Raw genomic sequence first — 10,578 nt, forward strand, 5'->3', positions numbered from 1 at the left:
CCCCACTCCTCACCACAGCACCCCTAACTCACTCTCAGCTTTCACGCACCTGTAGCAGATCCGTCTCTTTGCCAAACTGAGGGATTTCAATCCAAGAAGATGCTGTTCCCATTCCCAGACAGATCATGTTGGACCTCACCCCCACAAAAAAAATGCATCACCTTCCACCATCATGTCCATTGCTGGTCCCTGGCCATGAAGAAGGTCCCCAAGAGCTGCTCTGAGCAGCCATGGCCAGGAGAGAACTCAAGATAACCCTAAAACAGGTGGCACCAGCAGGTACCAGCATGGCCCAGCAGCCGGGGGTGCTGCTGCTTGATCCCATCAGGATCATCAACCTCCACCTGCAGCCCCCAGAGCTGTCTGAGAGCAGTGGTGCTTGCAGGCTGTCCAGTGATTCCAAAGTCATCCCTGGCAGCAGCAGGACCCTGACCCCCCAGCATTCCCAATGTTTGGGTGCTGCTCTCCCCCCATTGCCCCAAGGCACTGGTGGCATGAGCATGTGCTCCTTTGGCAGCAGCAAAGTCCTTCTGTCTGCTGGTAAAAGCTTGGTAACAGGATCAAAGTCCTCTCCAGATGGGAAGGGAAGCACATGAGACTGAAGTAATAAAATAGTGATGATGATCCTGGGATTTGTGCCTCATGATGGGTCAGCAGGGCTGGGGGTTGTGAGGGAAAAAGAAGGCAAAAAGAAGGGGAGGCAGAATGGAAAGTGGAATGGGAAGGGAAAGGGGAAGGGACAGCCCCATCCTTGTGAACGTGCTGCTGGGGGTTTGTCCTGCACCAGCCAAGTTTTGGGGAGGAATTATGGCAGAACGGCCACAAATTGGACCCCAAGTGAGGAAAAGCAGCTGGCCAGCATGGACTTACCTTCCTCCCACCTCCCTGGAGCAGACAGCCATGGGAAGAAGGAATTCCCTGGTACTGGGGGGTACTGCTGTGAGCACGGTGAGTCCTTCGTTAGCACTGGGGCACCTTGGGCTGTGGCTCAAAGCCCATGAAACTGACCCGGATTTTCCAGATTTGATCATGGAGAAGTGCCCAGTGCGCACCAAAACCCCTGTCTTGGGGTGACTTTATGATGTTGCATCCCCTATCGCTGCTCTGTGCCCAGAAATTAATTCTGTGCCTTTAAACCGAGCCTGAGAGGGGGGAGAAGAAAAAGCCGAGTGAACTTTACAAAGCAGTTGTTCAAGGACACAGACACACACTCCTCCGTGTCCTCCTGCAGCAGCAAGAGTGGAGGAAGCACCCTGCTTGCTTTTCAGCCAGCTTTCAGCTCCTTTCTCTGGAGGAAGACGGAGAGTTGAACTTTGTTTTCCTGGAACTTCAGTTTTTCCCTTCTCTTCTGTACTGTTTCAACATCAGAACACATCGGGAGAATTTTCCACCGAGGCCCTGGAGGTGGGCCCACAACCCAGCTCCAAGGAGGAGGAGAGAGATTACACCTACTGAAGGACTCTGAAATCTTCCCAGGGCACAGCAGTGAACTGGGGAGGCTGCTCTGGGCACCTCCAGCAGCTGCAGCCCCACAGCCCAGCTGAGACCCCACCTGCAGAGCTTCCTCCAGCTCTGGGTCCAACACCAGAGGGATGTGGAGCTTCTGGAGAGAGTCCAGAGGAGGCCATGGAGATGGCTGGAGCCCCTCTGCTCTGGAGCCAGGCTGCAAGAGCTGAAGGTGCTCACCTGGAGAAGAGAAGGCTCCGGAGAGACCTCAGAGCCCCTTCCAGGGTCTAAAGGAGCTCCAGGAGAGCTGGCGAGGGACTGGGGACAAGGGCTGGAGGGACAGGACACAGGGAATGGCTTCCCACTGCCAGGGGGCAGGGTTAGATGGGATATTGGGCAGGAATTGTTCCCTGGGAGGGTGGGCAGGCCCTGGCACAGGGTGCTCAGAGCAGCTGTGGCTGCCCCTGGATCCCTGGCAGTGTCCAAGGCCAGGTTGGATGGGGCTTGGAGCTGCCTGGGACAGTGGAAGGTGTCCCTGCCCATGGCAGGGGTGGCACTGGATGGGCTTCAAGGTCTCTCCCAAGCCACAGATTCTTGTTTGGGGTTAGAGGCCCACAGGGAATCCCCAAGGCCCCCAGAGAGCAGAACTGGGGGAGCTCAAGGTGGCCATTCTCCCCACAGACTTGTCAGGGGGAAGATTCGACTGGGGGTAGATGTGGAGTGTGACAGTGCAGAGCTGGAGGCTGATCCAGGTCGGATCTCTGACTACCTCCCCCTCCCTCCCTGGACCACTGAGATGTTCACCTGCAGCCCAGGCAAGGGAGAGCCCCTGACGCACCAACACCAGCCAGAAGAGTTTCCTTTTGCCAAAAAAATAGGACAAAGCAGGGCCAGGGCACAGCCAATGTCCCTGTCCTTCCCTTCACCCTGCAGGCTGAGCATCCTTTCTCAGCCCCTGTGGATCCACGCTCCTGCAGGGTCCTGGAGGTTGGGGACCGAGGCCCTGCCTCACTCCCAGCCTGCTGGAGACATCTGTTGTTCTCAGCCCTGAGGGGTCCTGAGGGGGAGAGACCGAGGGGTGACCAGCAGCAGCTTGTTCCCTGTCACACATGGAGACAGAGGGACAAGTTACAGAAAAACCAACCAAAAATCCCTCTGGGAAGGTGAGCAGCTCAACTTGAGGCACCAGAGCTATTGGGAGGAGGGTTTAACAAGCCAGATCCTCTTCCCAGGGACCCTCTGCAGAGCAGAAACCTCTGATTTAGGCACAGAACAGTGCAGTGACACCCAGCAGCATCCCCATGGCTCCCAGAGTTCCAAGGAGACCCAGACCTGCCTCTCCTCCTGCTTTTCTCACCCAAAAGAGCTCCAACCTTGCAAATGCTATCTCACTCATTTTTGGTGGTTTTTTAATCCAAACAAACCTTCCCAGGCCATGGAATTTGTCTTGCAGAGGCAAAGCTGATGTGTTTGCTTGGCTGGTGCCCTGCCCCTAAGGAAAATACCTGCAGTGAGACCAGCTCAGGCTCACGTGTTTGCTCAGGAGGCCGTGCAAGATTTAAAGATTTCAGCAAAGAAGATAAGATAAAATAAACCCGGGGTGGTTAACAGGGTTTGAAGGTTGGGTTCACTGGGGATCCAGAGTAGAGGTCAGGGAGTAGGAGCATTTCACAGAACCATGGAATCATTTGGGTTGGAAAAGCCCCCTGAGACCACCAAGTCCAGCTGATCCCCCGCACTGCCGAGGCCATCACTGACCCGTGTCCCCAAGTGCCACATCCACACATTTGTTAAATCCCCCCAGGGATGGGGACTCCAGCACTGCCCTGGGCAGCTGTGCCAGGCCTGGACTGCCACTTCCACAGAGGAATCTTCCCAATATCCAACCGGAACCTCTCCCAGCACAGCTTGAGGCTGTTTCCTCTTGTCCTGTCCCTTGTTCCCTGGGAGCAGAGCCCGACCCCCAGCTGGCACCGCTCTCCAGTCAGGAGGGTTGAAGGGCACAGACCCAGCCCCAGCCCCCCCTCAGTTCCACCCAGTTTCTCATGCATTAAACCTCCTCTGCCCTCCGGGCCTCTCTGCTGAACTGCCTTTATCGGGATGTCTCAGCAAGCCAGCCCTGGTAAGTAGCGCCCAACCCAGCTGGCAAAGCATTTCTGATTTTATTTGACATTATTTCCACTCATGGACTTTGACTCCTGGGCAGTTGCCCCAACATGACTCCCCCCAGACACTCCACACCCCTGGGGTGCTCCCATTGCTTCCTGCGCCCAGGGACAGGACCTGACTTGAGGGGCTGTTCTTGCCCCAGCACCCCTGCTCTGCCTGCCAAAGTATTTTGGGACCTTTTCAGCCCTCTCACATCAGGGTGAGAGCAGGCAAGGGGTTCAGCGAGCTCTTGGAGCACAATGCAGTGGGTTTTTTTGGGAACTCATCCTAAGGACATGGAGCAGAGCTCTGAGCCCTCCTAGCAAGGCTTGGAACTGGGGGGGTCTGTAAGGTCTCTCCCGACCCCACATCCCCATGGGAATTTTCATTTGACTCCCCATTTTCACCGTTTTTCCTCCTGCAAGCTGTCAGTAACCCCATCCCCAGGAAATCCAGTGGCCCTCCCTGTCTCCAGCCGGGCCCGTCCGCCACTGCCCGGACCGGAGCGGAGAGCGGAAGGCGGGATTTCCTCCTTTTAGGGAAAAGAGGCGGGGGAAAGGAGGGAGTTTCTTCCATTCGCTGCAGGAAACACTCCCCAGAAGTACCCTCGTCATCCACCGGGGATCAGGCACCGTCTCATCCCTTCCCACAGCTGGCTGGCAGCAGCAGCCACACCACTCTCTTTTCCAGTCTCCCAGTTGCTGCTGCTCCAACAAGCTGGGATGTCCTGCCCTCTGAGGCTCTCTGGAGGAGAAAGAAGAAATCCAAGAGGAGAGCTCACGACTAAGCTCTGTCCAGAGCAGTTTAATCTCCTCTTGGGCCCTGACCTCACACCACCCTATGCCAGCCCCGGTGGAGCTGGGCTCATACTGGAAATCAGACTGGAAACTTCAAATCCGCTCTGGCCTGGGCCTGTCTGGGCTCCTTCCGGCTGCACACGGGGCTCTGAGCACAAACAGCTCCACAAAACCAGGTGTTTTTATCAAAATCAAATTGGTTTTGCATGAAGAGGAGACACCTTGCACCTTTGGTGCCAGGTGTCAACGGAAACCATGCAAAGAATGTGAAAAAAACAAAACCAAGACAGAAGTGAAAACTCAGCGTTTTGGGTCTTTTAAAATCCATTTACTAACTTCGCCACACAGAAAATAAAAAAAACAGTACAAAGAACTGTAAAAAATTCTGATCCTTCCAAGCAAGGTGCGTTTCACAGCAGAAAACAAATCAAGTGCTCGTTCAAACCTAAAAAGTAGGAATATTTGGCAAAAAACCCCTCTGTACCGACAGACACCATCCATGGAAAACACGTGTGTCCAAAAGGAAAAGGTTCTGCACACCTTGACCCCTTTGGGACATGTTGCATAAATACCATAAACTCAACAAACTGGGAGCAATTCCCAGAGGTTTCGGGCAGCCCAGACCATTGGCAGAACACACCAGCCTCGGGAAGTGCTGGCAGGGAGATTTTGGGGGAAAACCCCCCCAAGTCAGCCTGATGTGAGCTCTGCCTCTCCCCAGACCCGTGAGGTGCATCCTCATTACCCCAATGAGCTTGTGCTTGGCTCAGCCTGGGATCGAGGTGTTTGAGGTCCAAAATATTCCCTCCCCTGTTGGCAGCAGGGTGGGATTCCCACAGCCTGGAGCAAGAGAGATTTGAAACAGCTCCCAGGACAGAAAAATGAGTAGATGGTGAAAAAAAACCCCCCACCTTTCTAAATTATCATTCAATTAAAAAAAAGAAACAAAACAGGACAAAGCAGGCATGGAGCACTCACACTCCAAAAAGCACACACACTCCAAAAATCGTGGCCAGAGCAGCCCAGGAGCACATGGAATTCCACACACTGGAATAGGGTTTGTCTCCCCACTGTCACCAGCCAAAAGTCAGTGTCCCCCTCCCCAGCCCTGCCCTAAAGCAGCCCCCCAGCCCGGCTGATCCCACAGCAGCTCTGGAGCAGGGTGCATGAGGTTCCCATCCTCTTCCCTGAGAGTTACATTCCTGTTTCCCTTTCCTTTCCCTCCACCCTCCTGTTCTCCAGAACAACTCCTGGAAGTCCTTTTTGCATCCTAGATGTTTCCTAGGGAAACTCCTGAGAACTCTCTAAAGCCAAGAGGGACTTTCATGCTCCTTGTGCTTGCCAAGAGCCAGCAAAAAGGGAAAGGATGATTTTAGGGTCTGGAGAAAGTCAAGCCCTCTCTCCCCTCTTGGAATGAACTATCAGGAAATCAAAACTAGAGCTGCAGCTTTCACAGTGACCAGGAAATGGCTCTGCCCTTGTCCAAGGCGACCACAGAGCAAGGAGCTGATTGTTCCCAAGCCTGGGAAGGCCAGAAAAAAGCCCTCCAGGAGGGAATTTAACTGTCCTGGGATCCTTCCTGTGCAGTCAGTCGGCAAATGCGGGACTGGCACACGGCTGGCACCTGCTGTGGCACAGCTGGGTGCCTGCGTGAGTAGCTCTGGGTTCCTCAAATCCATTTTTTCTGCCTATACTGGAAAAATCCAAAGCAGGAGCCAAGCAGGTACTTTGTGCCCTCTCCAGAAACATCCCAGCTCGAACAAACCTCTTAGGAGTAGAATTACAGGCATGAAAACCACCTCACAGGTGTAACTGGGGCACCAACCCCTCTGGCAGCCCTTGGTTCAACTGGTACCAGCCCAACACAGATGGGGGAGCTGAGGGACTGGGAGCTTCACTCATCCATCCCAAACTCCTCAGAGATTTACATTCCTTCCTTCCTTCCTTCCTACACCTGACAAGGGGGAGGAAGCAATCTTCCCATCTACATCCCTGACAGGGCACGGAGCTTCCCCAGCCTCTTCCCTCTTCCACAGCACCACACCACAACCAACACCCCCAGTGCAAATGCTGAACTGGGAGCACTGGGAGGGAAAAGAGCTGCATAGAGCACAAAGGGTTTGAGCTACACCACAAAAACTGCTTCAGCATGGCGGAAAGTGTGTGTGGAAAAGGGAACCTGGGTGTGGAACTGGAAAGTTGATCAGGGAGAGAAAACCCAAACCCAAGTCTGTGGTGGATCAATTCCAAACAAGTGCAAGAGAATGCACATGCTCCCAACTTGAGCATCCAAACCCAAGAGATGGAGGAGAAGGAGGAGGAGACCAAGGCAGCTCCGTTTCCAGGCAAGGGACAGTCCCATGGCTCATTGTGCAGCAGATCCTTAATTCCCCCTCCCCAAAAGGAGGGGTCAGTCCAGTGGATGGCAAATTCCATTGCACTGGGACACAGAAGTCCTGGGTGTGCAGTTCTGGGACTGGCTTTTCCACAGCCAGACACCCAGGGGGAAGACAAGGCAGCTGGGAAAGGAGCAATTTAGGGAAGTGAGAGGTTTTATCAAGGTGCAGGTGCAAAACAAAAAGCGTTTCCCCTCATTCCTGTGGACTGAAATCCAACTGTGGCAGCACAGCATTCCCATCGCCGGCCATCATCACCCCAGGAGAAATCTAGATCTGGAAAGGCAAAAGGAAAGGTTGGAACTACCTGGAAGCTCAGAATTACTCTGCTGCTCTGTCCAGACCTGAGTGGGCTGAGGAGCTCCCAAAGCAAACACGAGCTCTTGCCTTTGTTTTCCTCCCTTTCCTCTTCCCACAGCAGAAAATAATTATAGGCACATCTGCCTTGAAGAGCAAGAGGTGGAAAAAGGTTTCAAGGGAGAGGAGAAAGGGATTTCTCCCCAAATCCTACCCGTGTCCCACTAAAAACCTCTCTGACAAGTCATTTGGATCAGTGACAAAGTGGTTCAGCACAGTCCAGCTTTAGAGCGTCCCACCTCTGCCCTGGGTTAGCTCTGCCAGCATTTCTCAGTGTTACTGTTTCCATTTCCTGGCAAAACCCTACTTCTGCACCAAACTCTGCTTTCCCAAACTGACTGAGGTGGGGCTTTGGGACCCTTTCTAATGCAAAGGGCCGATATTTTGTATTTCCAATGCACACCAGGCACGCCAACCCCCACTTTGGGCTGGGTCTCACCTTTTGATCCAGTCTCTGATAATCACCAGATTTGGGCCGCCGACCAGTTTTCGATCTTTTTCCTTCCAGAGCAAAAGCAATGATCTTTGGAGAGAGAAAAATGGAGACAGGGTGAGTGGGACAGCAGCCTCCAACACAGGCTTACTTGTGGTTTTTCATTCGCCTGCTCTTACAACCCTTTTCCTGTGACACCTGAAATATATAAATCCCAGTACTTGACCCCAGCTACGACAGATAACGAGGTTTGCTCAACAAGCAGAAAACAGTAAGAATTTGGTTTTTTTCTCCTCCCTCAAAACCAGCTTTATGTGAGGAAAAACAACCCCAATCTTGTGCAACCTGCTACAGAAAACTCAGCAGAAAACACGCAGAGATCTCACACCCCTTTGTGCTTACACCTCTCAGCTGAAAATCAGCAGCAGAGCTGAGAACACTCAGTTTCCACCAGATCTGACCCCTTTCCTGGTCACAACTCCCCTGCTCCTCCCACTGCTGTTGGGACCACATGATCATGAACCAAACTAGGAGGTACTGGTGAGAAACCAGCCAGGATGAGGGGAAAGGACTCAGTGGGCCCCAGTCCCAACCCTCAGGACTTGAGCAGGGCTGCTCACCTTCCGTTTGTTGTGGTAGGCCACGTACAGGGCCGCGACGATGATGGCCGTGGTCACCAGGTAGGCAAAGAAGTGGCTGCTCTCTGAGTGGGCCCTGGGCAGGGAGGGAACACTCTTCTCTCTCTCCTGATTTACAGAGCTATCACTGCCCTCCTCAGCCTTGGCCACCTCCTCTCCGGCGTTTTCTTGATTTTCTGAAAAGCTGTTGTCCTCCGTAGGGTTTTGTTCCTCCTGGGAGTTCTTTTGATTGTCCTGGGTCTCGGTCTGGGCCTGCTGCCCACCACTGCTGCCTTGGCCAGTGTTCCCGTTTGTGTGCCCATTACCGGCCTCGCTGCCCTGGGTGCCAGCTCCACTGTTGCCCTGGTTGGTGGCCTGGTCCTTGTTGTTGCTGCCATTTGTGCTCTTGCTGCCCTCGTTGTCGCCAGCCTTGTTCTTCTCGCTGCCGTCCTCACTCTTGGAGCTCTCTGGGTTGTTGCCATCCTGGTTCTTCTTCTTGTCCTGCTCGTTGTTCTGCTGACTGTTTTTGTTCTGGCCGTCAGTCTGGACACTGTTGTCACTGCCTGTATTGCCCTGGCCACCGGTGCTGCTGCCATTGCTGCCCTGGCCACCGGTGCCGCTGCCATTGCTGCCCTGGCCACCGGTGCCGCTGCCATTGCTGTTTTCGCCACTGGTGCTGCTGCCATTCTTGCCCTGGTCACTGGTGCTGCTGCCATTGTTGCTCTGGGCATCAGTGCCACCGCTGCCTGGGCTACCACTGCTGCTGCTCTGCAGTCCATCCCCTTGTCCCCCGCCTCCTGCATTGCCGTTTTCACTGGCCCCATTTGCACCTGTGCCACCCTGGGCAGCCTCCGTGCTGCCGCCTTGGCCGCTGTCATTCTGTGACTCTTTTTTCTTCTTCTCCTCCTCCTCCTTCTTCTTTTTGTCGTCGCTTCCATTCAGATTTCCACCCTTCTGGTCGTTATTTGCCTTCTGCTCCTCATCTGCCTTGATCTTGTTACTTGTGTCTGTTTGGGGGTCACCGTTGTTGTTGGAATTATCCTGCTGCTGGTTTTGGTTGTTTGCGGATGTGTGTTCCTGGTTGTCACCTCCTCCAGCTGTCTGGGTTCCCTCAGACTCTGTGGAAGATTCGTTGTGATCCGTTTGCTGCCCCGCTGCTGTGGGGAAGCACGGAGAGCTGCCCGTCAGCACTGGGGAGCCTGAGAGCTGGAGAGCAGAGGGGAAATTCCCCGAGAGAGACGGCGGAACCCACGGGCGGAAGAGGGAAAACCCCACAGGAGCCGGGGAACCCACGGGGACAGGCGGGAGCAGATGGGGAGGGGAACCTCAAGGGAGAGGAAGGACCTCGGGGGGAGAGGGGAAACCCCCGGGTGACCGAACGCGGCGGACCACAAGGAACCCCTGCCGCCGGAGGGGCCCAAGGCCAGAGGAGGCCCCGCAAACCAAGCGCGGTGCCTGACCCACCCCCGGCCCAAAGGGCTTGGCTGCCCTCTCCCGCCCCTGCCATAGTCCCCCGGCGGCTGTCCCTCCGCGACCTCTCCCCGGGCCCGCCCGGCACGCCCGCCCGGTGTGTCACCGGCCCCTCACCGGCGGCGCAGAGCCCCAGCAGCAGCAGCAGCAGCAGCAGCAGCAGCAGCAGCGGGCGCGGGGCCTCCATGGCGGGCGGGCCCCTCACGGCCGGCTCGGCCCGCAGGTGCCGCTTCCGGGCACAGATCTCGCGAGAACGAGGGGAGGGGACGGGAGAAAGCGAGAGCGGCCGTGCAGGGGCGGGGCCTGAGCGGGATGGGCGGGGCTTGAGGCGTCGGGCGGGGTCTCAGTGCGCGGGGCGGGGCCTAGGACGCACCGGGGCGGTCTGTGGGCGTGGTCTCGCGGTTGGGGCGGGGCCTAGGACGCACCGGGGCGGTCTGTGGGCGTGGTCTCGCGGTTGGGGCGGGGCCTAGGCCGGCTGGAGCCCCATTGGGAGGCGCTTGGCGCCCCCTGGCGGGCGCGGGGCCCCCTGTGGGGTCTCAGCAGCGTTTTGGGGTAAAACCCGCCGGTTTGGGGTCTGTTTCCCGAGCCTGAGAGTCCAGGGCGGGGAGTTAGTGAGCAGGTTAGTGAGCAACGGCCCCAGGCGGGCCCTGGGAGTGCACTCCCAGCTCTGGAGTGGGCGAGGCTGGGGGGCAACGGGCAGGAAATCAGGGCTGGTTTCCTTTGCTTTGCTTCAGGACGGCTTTGGAGAACCTGCTGGTTTTGCGTAACCTGGTATTTTTCGGGTATGCATTCTTTTTTTTTAATACCGTGTTATTTTTCGGATTTTATTTAATTTTTTGGATAACCTGTTGTTTTTCTTTTTTGGCCCAAGTGGACGTGTCCTGTCTGACAGCAGCGACTCCCGGCAGCAGCAG

The 10,578-nt window shown here is 55.6% G+C and overlaps 1 protein-coding gene across 2 annotated transcripts; it reads right to left on the bottom strand.

Moving 5' to 3' along the window:
* Positions 1-4,707: 4,707 nt before the first annotated feature.
* On the bottom strand, positions 4,708-9,895 carry TGOLN2 (trans-golgi network protein 2). Of its 2 annotated transcripts, none has more exons than XM_082298157.1 (4): positions 9,782-9,895; positions 8,198-9,351; positions 7,584-7,667; positions 4,708-7,063 (listed from the first exon to the last, which is right to left on the bottom strand). In XM_082298157.1, exons 1-4 carry the CDS (start codon positions 9,849-9,851, stop codon positions 7,058-7,060), a joined length of 1,314 nt encoding a protein of 437 aa, XP_082154283.1. In that variant the 5' UTR covers positions 9,852-9,895; the 3' UTR covers positions 4,708-7,057. The 2 variants fall into 2 exon arrangements, with proteins under 2 accessions (XP_082154283.1, XP_082154284.1); XM_082298158.1 differs by having other exon boundaries at positions 8,198-9,348; positions 9,782-9,887.
* Positions 9,896-10,578: the final 683 nt, after the last annotated feature.

This window comes from Coloeus monedula (assembly GCF_965178545.1).
Source record: "Coloeus monedula genome assembly, chromosome: 28".
NCBI classification, from domain to species: domain Eukaryota; kingdom Metazoa; phylum Chordata; class Aves; order Passeriformes; family Corvidae; genus Coloeus; species Coloeus monedula.

Coding starts and splice junctions, on each gene's coding strand:
- TGOLN2 (XM_082298157.1), bottom strand. CDS start 9,851: ATGGAGGCCCCGCGCCCGCTGCTGCTGCTGCTGCTGCTGCTGCTGCTG. Junction 9,352..9,781: donor GCTGGGGCTCTGCGCCGCCG/GTGAGGGGCCGG, acceptor GCTTCCCCACAG/CAGCGGGGCAGCAAACGGAT. Junction 7,668..8,197: donor CCTACCACAACAAACGGAAG/GTGAGCAGCCCT, acceptor CTCTCTCCAAAG/ATCATTGCTTTTGCTCTGGA.